The sequence below is a fragment of the Ruditapes philippinarum genome, unplaced genomic scaffold (assembly GCF_026571515.1).
Source record: "Ruditapes philippinarum isolate M1 unplaced genomic scaffold, ASM2657151v2 ctg12028_1_1_1_1, whole genome shotgun sequence".
Taxonomy (NCBI): domain Eukaryota; kingdom Metazoa; phylum Mollusca; class Bivalvia; order Venerida; family Veneridae; genus Ruditapes; species Ruditapes philippinarum.
In genome coordinates, this window is record NW_026851840.1 from 6,917 (window position 1) to 23,292 (window position 16,376).

The 16,376-nt window shown below is 32.8% G+C and overlaps 1 protein-coding gene and 1 long non-coding RNA gene across 2 annotated transcripts; both read left to right on the plus strand.

Annotated features, from left to right (window-relative positions):
• Positions 1–960: 960 nt before the first annotated feature.
• LOC132741109 (uncharacterized) lies at positions 961–2,990 on the plus strand. Its single transcript, XR_009627244.1, has 3 exons — positions 961–1,286; positions 2,137–2,178; positions 2,886–2,990. It is a non-coding gene; the product is annotated as an uncharacterized LOC132741109 (long non-coding RNA).
• A 703-nt stretch (positions 2,991–3,693) lies between these two features.
• On the plus strand, positions 3,694–15,568 carry LOC132741135 (fibropellin-1-like). Its single transcript, XM_060729230.1, has 21 exons — positions 3,694–3,817; positions 4,268–4,384; positions 5,920–6,036; positions 6,530–6,646; positions 7,035–7,151; positions 7,680–7,796; positions 8,347–8,463; positions 8,583–8,699; positions 8,822–8,938; positions 9,511–9,627; positions 9,951–10,067; positions 10,215–10,331; positions 10,781–10,897; positions 11,272–11,388; positions 11,783–11,899; positions 12,102–12,218; positions 12,617–12,733; positions 12,920–13,036; positions 13,594–13,710; positions 14,043–14,621; positions 14,845–15,568. The coding sequence occupies exons 2-21, from the start codon at positions 4,315–4,317 to the stop codon at positions 15,432–15,434; spliced, it is 3,228 nt and encodes a 1,075-aa protein (XP_060585213.1). The 5' UTR covers positions 3,694–3,817; positions 4,268–4,314; the 3' UTR covers positions 15,435–15,568.
• The last annotated feature ends 808 nt before the right edge of the window (positions 15,569–16,376 follow it).

Here is a 16,376-nt window from a genome sequence, read left to right on the forward strand (position 1 = left end):
GATCTGTAAAGTCTGCATTTTTTTATTATTACAAAGTTGTTTGTCATGTCTTGATAACATTTCTTTATAAGTCATTTAAAGTGGTATATCATGACCTTTAGTTACGAAATTCATTATGCAGCATTTAACATAATCTTTATAAAATGGATCTGTCACGCTATGAATTTGGAACAGTAAGGTATTTTACAATGTAAACATCAAAACAAAAATGAAGCGACCTACAGTATCGAGCCTGGTCAGACTACACGGCTGTGCAGGCTAGTCTGGTTTTATACTGATGGTAAAGACTATAGTGACTATTGGGTCCAGTAGGGTAAAGTTTAAACACTAGAATAATGTATTCTTTAGTTTAGTGTAGTGAATTAATTATTTTCCTCAGTTTGTTCAATATTCTTGACCAGTACATTGTTTAGTTTGATGCAACGACTTTGTGGTTTAGCACCAGGCGGGTACGATCCTTCACTGTATTATGGCACGTGGGCCATTTATTAATGCCGTTGTTTCGTATTTTTGTTGTTGATTTATTTCACTATTTTTGGAAAAGTCGGAATTTATTTCACTCCATGTTATTAAGAATTTTTTTTATACTGAAGTTGGATATATCGCAAAGCCTCTTAAAATAAAAAGAAGAAATTTTCTTTCGCTTCCTTCGAATTGGTAAAAAAAGAAAAGTTTTACTATCCGACATGCCCAATTAGTCACCATAAATTAAGAAAATAAAAAAGGCGGTTTTTATAGAAAAGTAGTCTCTTATGATAGTAAATGTTTGCGCTATTATGTGAAAATTGAAAAATGCAATGATACCTTATATTGACCAAATGTTTTCATTTTTCTGGTCTTTAAATTGTCGTCTAAATCGCTTGTTTTTATAGAAAATCATATATTGTTAACGATGGCCCATTGACTGAAAAATTCTCAAAATTGTCAACAAATATGCAAAGTTTTTTTCTTGTTATCTGTGTTTAAGGTGATGTTTGCAAACAAATATAAGTCAATAAAACTGACCTACTGAAAGATAAATATACAAGCGAGGTTTAGAGCTACTGTATTTTGAAATAGTTTAAAGGGCTTAAACAAATATACCAAAATGTTAGGGAGATTCCCTCTAGCGGCACACTATCTATAATCTAATATCAAGTGATTGATTTATGAAAGCTTATCAGTAAGGGTATTTCCAAATTTTGTTGAAACTTAAACAACCTTAGTTATAACTTATAAACAGTTTGAAGAAAATTTTCTTTATGCAAACAATATGTGGCGAATATTTCTGTACTTCGCTTTTTTTGGTGAGTAAATTTTATATATTGTTTGATTATATTAACCTGTCAATGAACACAAAATATTTAATCTCCGATAGATTTTGGGTAAGTTCCATGAGATATACACAGTGAGATGTAATTAATTGAATGTAATTTGTATCTGTGAAGTAATCATACTAAGCGTTATATAGCGCAATAGGGTAATCTGCTATACGGGTTTATAGCTTTTAGTGCCCTACGTGTTGTAAGATCGAGAACGCGTAGACCCATGTTTTTTTTCTTATTGATATGATCAACATTATTGAAGCTATGATTTTTTTGATTTTTGTTTCATTTATTTTTTATGTTTTGCACTTATTTTGGATGTCTATACTCTCTTTAAATAACATGGTTTAAGAATGAATATTTTGAATTCATTCGGATTAAAATCAATGTTTTAAGGTCTTGCTTCATATCCGTGTTGACAATTATGCAAGCATTTGCCCATTTATATTAAAATAATTATAGTGCAAAAAGAAAGTAGTAGGTCTAAAACAATGGCAACAGTAGAGATCGAACCACAGACCTTAACTGATTGTGCTGTTTCGGATATAACAACCACCTTAACAATAAGCTTAGGTGTCTTTTCAAAACATTACTATATACTCCATTTTAATTCTAGTAAACTACACGGACAAAACTGAAATGGGATCGAATATTTAATTGAGTGCTATAATGCATTCATAATTAACAAGTCAATCAATAAATTCAGACTATACTTATCAACGATTTACATTTTCATTAACAATTTAACTGTACATATTCTGATTTTATTTCATTACTAAAAGCCTACACACATTTTAAATCTGAATGCTTACAATTGTTTTATTTTTTCCAGGATACTTGAACATTTTGATTGTGAATGGGGATAAAACACAAAGTAAGACTTTTTTCCTCTCTCTAACTGTCTCATTTTTACAAAATATTTTGTTTGTTTATGTATGTAATACAGTAAAGAAAATTTTAAAACATTAAACCCGATATTAGAACTTAAAAAATGGATGAATTAAATGCTTAGTAAAGGAATCCTGCATTGTTATCAGTTTGCCTTTTACTCGTATTTTTTAATAAACCGGATTATGGTTTAATTTAATTATAACAGGGTGTCAATTTTGCAAAATGACACGTTTTTTAAAAAAATAAATAAAAACATAATGAAAATAGATAAATGCAAGTATTTTTTAAAGAGGTAATAATGATAGCTATTAAATAAATAAATAAGTAAATAAATAAATAAATAAATACAACAAAACCAAATAATAATAATAATAATAATAATAATAATAATAAAAAAAAAATAATATATATATATATATACATTGGAGATAGAATATTATGACGTTTAACATTTATTCTTTTAAAGGAAATATTTTGATAAACTTGGTTATATGGAATCAAACTCGTGATAAGATTAATATTTCAATCAAATCAAGAGAAACACGTACCACAGTTCATTCCGTGCTTGAGCACGTGTTTGTTATATCATATGTATTATACACAATCATTTGAGAGATAGTGGAAGCCGCTTTGTGCCGAGTTTAAGATTTGAGACCGCTAATCCAAGGTACGATTGTTCTCTATTCGCAGCTCACGATCTCGAGGAACCGGATAATGATGATCCTGGTCTTGATGTCGGCGTTGGTGTCGGTATTGATCAAGCTGTGAGAAGAGTAAAACGTGGTGGTTATTTTTGTAAGTATGAACTATATACAAACAACAATATATAATATATTATTAGTACTTACATTATACATTAAAAGAATATTTTTTCTCCGAGCCTATATCAACTTAATGCCGAATGTATTAGTTAACAGTTGACATACCATATCATAATAGTCATGTATCATTATCTGGTCTTCCAATCCAAGCTTAGGTATCATACTGTGTTAAATTATTTTTTTTAATAAAATTTAATAGATAAACATGTACTTGTCACAGGCAGGGTGAGGAAAATGTGCAGCCTGACTCGAACCCGGGCCACGGAATATTTTACTGCGGCTCCACGAACTATGCAACTATGCTATCCGGCAGTTTAAACACCTCTCTCCTAAATAGTGAATAGTTCTGTACCATGACATAAAACGTCTTCTTTTAGTAAATTGATTTCATAGTTGTTGAAACTTTTATGAATACAATTTCATTGTTTCTTTTTTTTCATACCTGCAGACTGTAAGCGGGTAAGTCTTCATAATTTAATTGTTTCAAAAGTTAAAGAAGTATTATTATGAAATATTTTCTTTTTCGCTGAATTTAACACATGTTTATCTCGAGTTAAGTCTGTGATGATTATAACAGTCTACTAGCTACATGATATTTCCTAGTGAATATTGTATTTCTTCCATATTTCATCTCAACAGTGATACCATTATAGCATCGACTCTTCAAATCATTTGTATTTGCATTTCAGACAGATACTAATCCGTGTGTACACGGAACTTGCAGCTCAGATGACGGTGGTCATGCTCACTATCAATGTACCTGTTATACAGGATGGACAGGAAGAAATTGTCACATTATTGGTAAGCACGTTTTAGTTATAAAATAAGCTGACCTATACTTGTTTGGCACATTGTCATTGTCTCATTAGTTCTAATAATTTCTAAGGCTTTCATTGCTTTGGAGGTACTTTCCTTTTCTGGTATTTTTATATTTGAAACAGCAGTTGCAAAGTGGTATGCGGCAGCTGTAAATGGTCTCTGTTTCTTTTATTTGTTGTTAAAGTTTTCTTGTTCTTCAGGGTCATTGGTCAAATAATGACATGTATATAATTTTGTATAAGTTTTTAATACTACTTAAGCCGATTCTATGGAAGACTATTTATGCAAATATACTTTTTATTTGAGATTTTGCCTTAGAGATCTCCTTTTCCAAAAATGTCTCAGATAGTGTGCAAAATTGAATAAACTTAGTACGTCGTGACCCTAAATTACAGGTAATCATAGTTAACCGCCTCAGCCTGTACATTACAGACTGTTCCAGCCCAATATACTGTTATAACGGAGGGACATGTGTGGCAATGCATTCTTACACCGATTATCGCTGTACTTGTTCAGAGGGTTGGGAAGGTCGAAACTGTGAACGCAGAGGTACCTTCTTATAATATTATTAGCCATTTCTATAAACATGTTTTCAGGGATACTGTTATACATGCCATGCATTAAAATATTTTTTTTCTGCAATTAAATCTGTTGCTTAACGTTCAACAAACATGTTACATAGAATATGATAAACAAGATCAACAAGGAAAGGCGGCGTTCAATGAACGCAACCCCCATATGACCCAGCAACAAGAACCAATGGCAAGGAGCCCAGGCGGACCCCAAACAAAAACAGGACAGGGCAAAGACAGAGCACGTACAGGTTAATCATTAAATGATAAATAATTTGTAACTGATTAGGAACTCAAAGAAAAGAATAAAAGATCCACAAAGGGGAAAGGGACAGGAGACCGGGGGAAGGGGGGGGGGGCAATCAAAGAAACAAAAACTAGAGGCAATGGGGAAGATACTTACCGTAGACGAGAAAACAACAAAGGACACAAGCAAAAGTGTCACCAAAACAGTATGAAACAATATAGACATACATCTGAGGAACACAGTGGGGCGCCGCCTGGGAACGGTCAGCAGCATAATAATGACTGCTGAGGAGTTTAAACCGGTTAATGGTGCACCAAACCTCGCTCTTAGCCCCACCATGTTCCTATAAACGAGACAGTGTAAATAAAATGAATCCCCGCCAAGTGAAATTCTAACAGTTGTCATGGTTACAAAAGGTTAAATAAGTAAAACACTAAAATGATCATGTAGAAACATATAAAAGTAGACCCAATGACCATAATAAAAGTACTCAATGTCCTAAAGGAAGACATAGCAACAAGAAAATCACCTACAAGGGTCCGACGAAGCAAGGCAGAAGACGAACATTAAGACAATTCAGTCCCAAAAGGCTTTACGAACTATCCATCATAGAGTCTCCCACTTGGTCCGTCAGATGCAATCAAAAGAGGAAAGCGTAGTGTCCAACTGTAAAAGGGTTGAACACTAAACATGCAGTATGTCTTAAAATAGTAGGGTTATAACCTCTTTTAATAAAACGTTTAATGATTTTAGTAAAAACAGCAGAAAAATTACCATGACCCAAAATCTTACAAAGTTTGTAAATCACATCGCCGGCTAATCCCTTGTCGCAGAAGAGTTTTTAAATCACTATTGAATTTAGAAATTAAATCAAAGTTACGATTGTAAAATTTAGAAAAATATTTCCGTAATTTATGATAGCGGTAGCCATGTTTTAGAAGCTTGCTGGTAATAAAAATATTCCGCTCGTTGAAATCCTTTACGTTGCTACAAGCTCTAGCGAATCTAATTAACTAGTCTAGAATCTAAGAAGTCTATATATTCATTATTGTTTGGCTTTTAACAGGTACACATGCGAGATAACACAATCTTCGTTTAGCATTATCTCCTGTAAATGATATTTTCTAATAATTATAAAGTTCTCTATAGTATGCAAAATACTTAAGTTAAATACAGGCATTATATAAGAAAAACATATTTTTAGCTTCCACGATCATTAGTATAAATATATTGTCATTTAGTCTTTGGTACGTTTTGGATTTTAGACTGTTCCAGTAACATGTATTGTAAAAATGGGGGGACATGTTCTGTCACAAATGGAGGGTCAAGCTACGCTTGTAAATGTGCTGCCGGCTGGACAGGTGTCAATTGTGAACACGTTGGTAAGTCAATAAAATCATCGGTTGTTTTGGGTCTATATTAAGCTTATAATACCTCAGTGTGAAGGGAATTTTATTTAATGCCTTTTTGATACCATGAAGTCACGAATATTTTGTAGCTTGAAATGAAATAACTTTAAAACTGCCCCACTCTTTATATAAATTGAAAACCACCCGTACATTCAGAAAGATATTTGTGAGTCACACGGGTTATTGATTAAACATTTGAAGTAAAATATAAAATTGAAAACAACCATTGCAAAAAGCGAAGTTTTGGACCTTAATTACCTGTATACTCACCATATACATTTGGATGGACATAATGTCACTTTAATCGAATTCTCTCTCACGAATAAGTATCTTCAGTTTTTATTTTAAATTTCGCCTTAGAGATCTCCTTTTTCTAATATAGCTCAGATATTGTACAACGTTGGATAAACTGTGTACGTCGTGACTCTCTAAATCATAGTTAACCACCTCAGCTTGTATATTACAGACTGTTCCAGTCCAATATATTGTTATAACGGAGGGACATGTGTGCCAATCTATTCTGACACCGATTATCGATGTATTTGTTCAGAGGGTTTGGAAGGTCGAAACTGTAAACTCAGAGGTACATTCTTATAATATTATTAGCCATTTCTATAAACATGTTTTCAGGGATACTGTTATACATGCCATGCATTAAAATATTCTTTTTCTGCAATTAAATCTGTTGCTTAACACTCAACAAAAATGTCACATAGAAGTCTATATATTCATTATTGTTTGGCTTTTAACAAGTAAACAAGCGAGACAACACAATCTTCGTTTAGAATGAAAGTGTTAAACTGCATTATCACTTGTAAATTATATTTTCTAATAATTATAAAGTTCTCTATAGTATGCAAAATACTTAAGTTAGATACAGGCATTATATAAGAAAAAAATATTTTTAGCTTCCACGATCATAAGCATAAATATATTGTCATTTTAGTCTTTGGTACTTTTTTGGATTTTAGATTGTTCCAGTCACTTGTATTGTAAGAATGGGGGGACATGTTCTGTCACAAATGGAGGGTTAAGCTACACTTGTAAATGTGCTCCCGGCTGGACAGGCGTCAACTGTGAATACGTTGGTAAGTCAATACAATCATCGGTTGTTTTGGTCTATATTAAGCTTATAATACCTCAGTGAGAAGGGAATTTTATTTAATGCCTTTTTGATACCATGAAGTTGTAGCTTGAAATGAAATAACTTTTAAACGGCATGTGACATGTAGAGCAATTATCAAAGCATGACAGATAAAAGAAACCAACCATATCTAAGTAGTTCATCCTTACTTCAATGGTAAGACATATAGTGTATGGCATTTATGATAATGAGCAAGATTGTTCAAGTATGTAGATTAGACTGCTGATGCAAGAACTATCAAGTGCCAACAATTGAAACAGATGTTATATAATATTGTAGGGTTTTGGACGAGATGCATTTTATTTTTTATTTAAAGATTTATTATGTCAATTTACTGTTACAACTGAGGAATTTTGGTATACACATAAAAACAGAAAATCAAAACAACAAAATTGTAACGGGAAAAATATGTTTGCAATGTAGCAACATAGGGCTTTGAATTTCATTGACATATTTATATCAATATTATTAGATTGTTCAAGTCCAGTTTATTGTCATAATGGAGGAACATGTAATTTGATCCACGGTGGACGAGGGCATACATGTAGTTGTGCTGGTGGCTGGACAGGTACAAACTGTGAATTAGCAGGTAAGGCTTGATGATATAAAATATTAAATGAATAAATCTTTAAAACATGTTGGAAATATACCAGTGTGTGGCCTTGTTTGACGTAGACGTGTATATCTTTATTTTTACCTTAAGATTGTTCTAGTCCATTATACTGTCACAACGGAGGGACGTGTTCTTTGATCAACGGCGGAAGAGGGCACACATGTACGTGTGCTGATGGTTGGAAAGGACAAGACTGTGATTTAGTGGATTAGATCTTTTGGTTTGTAATCGATATAAAAGAAGAAAAAATACTATTTAGTTACAGTTTACTTCAGATGAAATTAATATTTTATTGATTCATTAGTATATTTTAAATCTAGTTTTGAGATATCTCAAGTAACTTAACTGATGCTTTGAGAGAGAGAGAGAGAGCATAAATGCAGTTGTGCTCATCGCTGGAAAGGACTTTCTTTGGAATTTGTTGGTATGATTATATACAAGAAATCAAATGGATACAAAAAAATGATTGTAAGATATCATTATGAAATTTTGAATAACGCTTAATTATCAATTGTTTTATTTTCAGATTGTTCAAGCCCACTTTACTGTCATAACGGAGGGACGTGCAATTTGATCAATGGCGGGAAAGGGCACACATGTACTTGTGCTGATGGCTGGAAAGGACAAAACTGTGATTTAGTTGGTAAGATTTGTTACTTTATAAATGATATAAAAGCGTTAAAGGAAAGTTATTGTTGGTTTTTACTTTAAACGATAAGTATGTGCATTAACTATTGAATATGTTTTATTTTCTTTTTCCAGACTGCAAAAGTCCACTTTATTGTCACAACGGAGGGACATGTAATTTGTTCAACGGCGGAAGAGGGCACACATGCAGTTGTGCTGGTGGTTGGGAAGGTCCAAACTGTGATTTAGTTGGTAAGATTAAATTTTGTATTATTAATATAACAGAGTAAAAACTAGATTTATATAATTGATGTCTACTTTAAACGTTTTGTATGTTTCATTAACTATTAGATATGTTTATTTTCTTTTTCCAGACTGCAGTAGTCCACTTTATTGTCACAATGGAGGGACATGTACTTTAATCAACGGCGGAAGAGGGCATACATGTAGTTGTGCTGGTGGCTGGAAAGGGCCAAACTGTGATTTAGTAGGTAAGAGTTTCTGACGTGTAGTCGATATATGAGACATAAACCAATAATGATTAATTACAATTCACTTAAGAAGGATTTCATGTTTCATTAACTCATGAATATGTTTTAAATCTATTTTTATATTCTTGACCGATGTAAGTTCAGATCCCGACAGGGACTTGGATTCCTTCATGTGAAGAAGCTATCTAGCTAGCTTACGGAACATCGGTTGTCCTACTCTGGTGTCCGTTATGCATAAAAGTGTACCCGAGTTCATCCTCTACTAGTCAAGCTGGAAAATCGCCATATTATCTATTTTATGCTGGTGCGAGGTAAATCTCAACCATTTTTTGACATTGTTTAAGTCCACTTTGTTGTCATCACGGAGGGACATGTAGTTTAATAAGCAGCGGAAGAGAGCATATATATAGTCGTGCTGGAGGCTTGGAAGGTCCCAACTTTGATTAAGTTGGTAAGATTAAATACGTATTAATGATATAACAGTGTGAAACAAAAATTTATATAGTTTATATTTACTTCAAAGTTTTGTATGCTTCATTAACTATTGGATATCTTTTTTTTTCTTTTTCCAGACTGCAGTAGTCCACTTTATTGCCACAACGGAGGGACATGCAATTTGATCAACGGTGGAAAAGGGCACACATGTAGTTGTGCTGGTGGCTGGGAAGGGCCAAATTGTGATTTAGTAGGTAAGATTATCTGACGTGTAGTCTATATATGAGACAAAAACCATTTCTGTTTTATTACAATTTACTATGTGTCATTAATTCATTTATATATTTTAAATATATTTTTAACATTGTTCAGGACAATTTTACTGTCAAAACGGATGGACAAGTACTAAAATTAAAGGCGGAAGATGTCATACATGAAGTTGTGCTGCTGGCTGGAAACATTGGAAATGGCAAAACTGAGTGAGATTAATTAGTATGTATATGATAAGCAGTGTAAGACAATATTAATAAAGTTGCTAATTACCTCAAATGATATGTTTTCCTTTTCTTTTTTCCAGACTGCACTAGTCCACTTTATTGTCATAACGGAGGGACGTGTAATTTGATCAATGGCGGAAAAGGGCACACATGTAGTTGTGCTGATGGCTGGACAGGGCAAAACTGTGATTTTACAGGTAAGGTAAATAACTGCGTAAATTTATAATTCACTATAAAAAGTTTAATCTTAAATAGTGTTTTTTTAACAAGCAACACTATTGTGTTTCATAATTAATTGATATATATTTCATAATTAATTGATTTATTTCTTTTCTTTTCTTCAGACTGCAGTAGTCCAATTTATTGTCACAACGGAGGGACATGTACTTTAATCAACGGTGGAAGAGGGCATACATGTAGTTGTGTTGGTGGCTGGAAAGGGCCAAATTGTGATTTAGTAGGTAAGGTTTTAACTCTGATCCCCGTTCAAAATTCTGTTTTATTAAGTGCCACCCATTCTTTTGTCGTTTAGGGAACACCCTTTCTTTTACGTGTGGACCATACGCCGCCTTAAATGGAATGGCACTAACGTGTCACATTGAAGGCTCTATTATATCTGTCAAATGAATACATCTGCGGATGTTTCAAAATTCAAAATTTTACCATTTCATGTTAAATGTTTAGTATTACTTAAGACGGTACTAAGAAGCGTGGACGGTAGATTGCACTTTCCAGTACCGTCAAAGAATAGGCTCAATCAAACAGATCCTGCAACATTTTCAATTTTTCCGGTTTTGAACTTTGTTTAGGGAATATATTTCTCTTAATTTTGAAAAAACAAGATTTGTATAGTCGCTTCAAAAGATGTGTTTGTTTCAATAAAAAATAATGTTTCCTGTCCTTTTTCCAGACTGCAGTAGTCCACTTTATTGTCATAACGGAGGGACATGTAATTTGATCAATGGTGGAAAAGGGCACACATGTAGTTGTGCTGATGGCTGGAAAGGGTCTAATTGTGATTTAGTAGGTAAGGCAGACATATACAAGATCCAATATACCTAAGAAAGAATTGTAACCTATTTAAGTTTATGTTATCTATTTAAGAAATTAGTATTGCAGTCTGTCTGTGCAGACTATTTAATATCATTGATTTTTTTTCTTTGTTTTTGTCGAAACCCACTTTAATGCAATTTAGGAAGAACATAAGTTTGAACATCAATAGAAAATGTATAAATGCAGGTTTGCTGGAGGTCGGAAATAATGGAATTGTGAATAAATTTGGAGGATATGTTTAATCATAAACTTTTCAATGGATAATAGAGTACGACTTTGATAATGTTCAATCCATGGCAACAAGATAAAGATTGTATTTAGTTTACAGTTTTTTGTGCTTCTTCGCAGATTGTTCAAGTCCGATTTATTGTCACAATGGAGGAACGTGTAACTTGATCAACGGCGGAAAAGGACATAACTGCAATTGTGCAGATGGCTGGAAAGGAGCTAACTGTGATTTAATAGGTACATTGATTTAAACATAGAAGAAGCTTAATGATATGAACAAACAATATTGTAGTCTGCAATTCATCTCGAGAATCGAGAATAAGGCGTAATATTATCCAAATTATTCACTGCATTGTAAAAGTAAAAAGCTTGGTGATGTCAAAAAAGAAAAATGGATAAAAAGGGGAATTGGAAAGCAACAAAAGTATATGCAAATTGCAGACTCGGATAAATTGTATATGACAAGTTTATTTACTGTTTACACTGTCCAGAGCATTGTTTGATTGACATGTAAGAGATGCTACTTTGCCTGAACCCTAGATATTGTAAAATATTTCGTATACATCGCGTATGCCCTTTAAAATTAAATGATTAAAATGATGATGATCTACGTTTTAAATCCACATTTCAGATTGTTCAAGTCCACTTTACTGTCTTAATGGAGGGACATGTAATTTGATAAATGCTGGAAGAGGGCATACATGTAGTTGTGTTGGTGGCTGGAAAGGAACAAATTGTGATTTAGTAGGTAAGTTTCGTAACAGAGAAGAAGGAAAACTTGAAATGTAAAAATCCGATTTGATGTAAAAGCATTAAACGATAGGGTGTATTAACCGTTAAATTTATCAATATTTTTATTTAAAAAATCTTTTTTCTCTTTTCACACTTAAAGCATTTGTTATTTAAATTTTGGAATTGTATGATAACGAACCTTTTAAAAATATATCCAGATTGCTTGAGTCCACTTTACTGTCTCAATGGAGGCACTTGTCATTTGATCAACGGTGGAAGAAGCCATATGTGCAGATGTTCAGATGGTTGGAAAGGCACAAATTGTGACTTTGTAGGTAAGGCTAATTTTCATGTGAATGAAATACTTGTGACTTTGAAAGGTTAGTTTAATTTTATATGAAAGAACAATTCAGATAATGATCACTTAAACAGGTCATAATAAGAATAAAACTATGTTTATAAGATTACTAGTACATGTATATAATACGGAGGCTTACGCGCTGTTGTCAGTTAGATTGAAATTAGATTAAGTCAAGTTCGCTGAAGTGACATATCTAAGGGACATGTAATTTATTCAATGTATAAATGAGTTGTAAGAGACAAAGTGTAATTTCGCTTTTATGATTGAATTGAACGATATTATGATATAATAATGGTGAATTTTATCATTCTTATCTATTGCAGAGTTTTGAGTATTTTGATTTTTTTAATTTTTTTTTCTTTTGTCTTTAAGATTGCACTAGTCCGCAATATTGTCACAATGGGGGAACATGTAATCTGATAAACGGCGGAAGAAGCCATTCTTGTAGTTGTGCTGAGGGTTGGAAAGGAACTAATTGTGATTTTACAGGTATATTAAATGTTAATAATGGTATTTTCATTTTATGCTTTTGACTTTTTAATTACTTTTGAGTACTATTAAGTTAAGATTTATTAGATAGGTTCGTTGACCGGAAATTGTTCAAAATCTAAAAAATCATTATTTTCGTTCCGAATGACTTTGAATTGTCATTTCTCAGATTAAATTCATTTTTAGATTGTTCTAGTCCACTTTATTGCCACAACGGAGGGACATGCAATTTGATCAACGGCGGAAGAGGGCACACATGCAGTTGTGCTGATGGCTGGAAAGGACCCAATTGTGACTTAGTAGGTAAGGGAAATTAGTTGCTGTTTGTTTAAAGTTTCATATGATATATGCTCCTTTATAAATCAACAATTGACCAAATTTGTATAATTTGTATAAATAGTTCCTATAGGAACGTTTTCATTCAATTCAAGACATATCTTTAGGTTTGGGTGTGTGAAAACAAAGTGAGTATCGGATTTGTTAGTAAGTAAAAAAATTACTTCCATTGCTATATCCATCTCTCTGACAACTATATATTTATGGTGGCTGATTTGGCCAATTATTGTGTTTTTGACTTTCGGGGAGAAGACACGTCGCCACAAAGACACGATTATCGAAGACACAAAAATGGCAGAAATCAGACGCCAAATATAAAAGGGATTTCGAGCATTTCTAATATATTATACAATATATTATGTTCTATGTATTTTACTAAATATCTAAATAGTAAGACCTCTAAATGTATTAATATACACTTTGTATTTTACTAAATATCTAAATAGTAAGACCTCTAAATGTATTAATATACACTTTACTAGTTAAATACTTGTATAACGCAGCAAAATATGATATATATGCAGATTGCACAAGTCCGATACATTGTGGAAAATATGGTGACTGCCAGCTGACAAATGGGGGTCGTGACAAAACTTGTATTTGTTTTTATGGGTGGAAAGGTCCGAAATGTGAAAATATTGGTATATATATTACTTATCTTTAATTTGTCGTGTTTCGATTTACTATCATGATCAATAATTTATACTTACATGATCAATAATTTATACTTAAAATAACATTGTTTTGCTGGTTTGTAAGTTACAATAAATTCGTGCATAATTATTTGCTTAATTACAGGCTAACCTTTATTAGAATAGTGGCAATAACCGCCACCTCTTAGTTAACTGATGTACATGTAACCTTTTTCTTATTTTTAAAATCAAATGGGACTGCGAAATATTTTCTTCTAGACAAGAATATGGTACATCATGTTGTTATCTAATATTTTATACACAGTAAAATTGATTTTCAGACGTTTGCACGCCATATAAAAAGGCCGACTTTGTATTTGTTATCGACACTTCGATGAGTGAATATAATATTACATTTGATAGGCATAAACAATACGTTCAGAACTTCATATCCAAATATCAAGTAGGGCCACCAAACTATCGATACCAGTTTAGTCTTGTGACATTTTCTCGACAAGCGACCGTTCATTTTTACTTAAATACTTTTAACAACAATAGCGAGATACAGAACGCAATAGATCACCTAACAGTAGATTGTGGTGGCCCGAGTTTGACTGGAACTGCTTTGAAGAAAGTACGCGAAGACGTTTTACAGACGTCAAATGGTGTGAGAGATCCGGTTGATGTCGAACGCTATATAATATTATTATCGGATGGACTGTCGTCGGACCCGAATATTGTGATATCAGAGGCAAATGCTTTGAAAGTCAGCGGTGTGAAGATTTACTCTGTTGGTAGTGGATTGTCCATACGTCATGAGGAATTGTTAGAAATATCATCATTTAATCATTTTGTGTTTCCAATGGCAACAGAGGATTGTTTACAGACACTCCTTAAATACACCATGTTTGGTTGTGACAGTATGTTTACTCATTTTTATTTTAATTTTACTTTACTTTGCGTGTATTTATTTTATTGTGATATTATATCATGGTTTAATTATTTTGTTATAAACATGTCATTCCATAAAATTTTGTAAAAGAATACATAATACGTATACATTATTCTTAAGATAGCGTTCATATTCTTTAAATTTATTGATTTGATTACTCTGTTATGGAATTGGTTCAATATTTCTTTCAGAATGTTCAACATATGTGTCAGATGTTGCTGTTGTTATGGATGTCTCAGCTAATAAAAACCATAGAAACTTTGATATGCAAGTCAAAGCTGTATCTTATCTTTTATCACTTACTGACATTGGCCCAAATGCAACCCAGTTCAGTTACTCTACGTTCACGAACGACACAGTGAGTGTATATAATTTTACGACCCATCACGATCGAGTCAGTCTAATAGCTGATGTTAATAAGAAAACAAGACAGGAATACAATACAAATGTTAACATAACCCGTGCTCTGAATGATGTGAATAAAAATGGATTTTCAAATTTGAGAGGACCGAGGCCATATGCAAGAAAGATCCTAGTTTTGGTGACTTCAGGAAGCATGAATGATACTCAAGAAATAAAAACGGCGGCAAAACAGCTCAAAGACTCTGGAATAATAATTGTTACCATAGGTACTGGTAGAAATGCTCACTGGATCAACTTGCGTAATATATCGTCGGACCCAACGCTAACGTTTGTACTAGGGGATGACAACCATATCGGCGTTAATGTGCTAGACTCTCTTAGAACAACTTTATCATATGATTATTGTTCAAATGTATAACATTGTAAAATACATGCTTTAATTATATAATTTTCAATATTGCCATGACTTTAGTTACACTGTGTTTATCTATTGTTTTATCATATATTGTGCAGACATCTGTCACTGCATTATAATAAAGACATTGAAGAATACGTTTAATGAAAATTTCATGAGTTTAGTGATCGGACTTTCGTTAGTAAATTGTTAAAAACTAATTATAGAAACTAAGTGTTTGAAATTATATGTTGTCAATGAGATCGTTCTATTCCTTGATGTTTTTGGTATATTTAATTCCTTTTGTCGGCTCTAATTAGTGTATCACATTCGCCCTATGTAAAGATTCACAACATAATTTCAACAACTAAGTAGATAAGTGTCTGTTAAGTCTGCGTTAATTTGAGCGGCCCTATACTAAAGATAATAATCTTTTTTACTTTGATGATGACCTTGCTTTGTACCAGAAAGTATTGTCACTATATCTGTTTTGATTACTTTCGCCTATGAAAGAAATGATGAATATATGTTTCAACCCTTTACCGCATGACCATATTATGAAAAATGGCTGTTTTCATTAAAAAGCCTCCTGTTATAAGTTCAAACTGCAACGAAACTATGAAAAATGCTTCAGTACTGATGAAACTTGGCACAAAAGTTGACTGGACCATAGCCTTTGTAACAGCATGCTCAATCTTTAATTTCCTGTTACCATGGCAACGGGGGACGTCTCAAAATTGCCAAAATTCACTATTGAAAGGCTTCAAACCCCCGAAACAGAAAGGTGATGTGCCTGATGTACCTTTTTGATTGTGCGGCGCCGAAAAAGTGATCACTTTTTTATCAACATTTTTTTATCGACATTTTTTTTCACTATTTGAGGCCTTAAAAGGGGAAGGGGTTGAAAGTGCGTTGTTTTGCGTATAAACGAGGCAAAGGGTTAAATGTATGTACTATGTATGATCT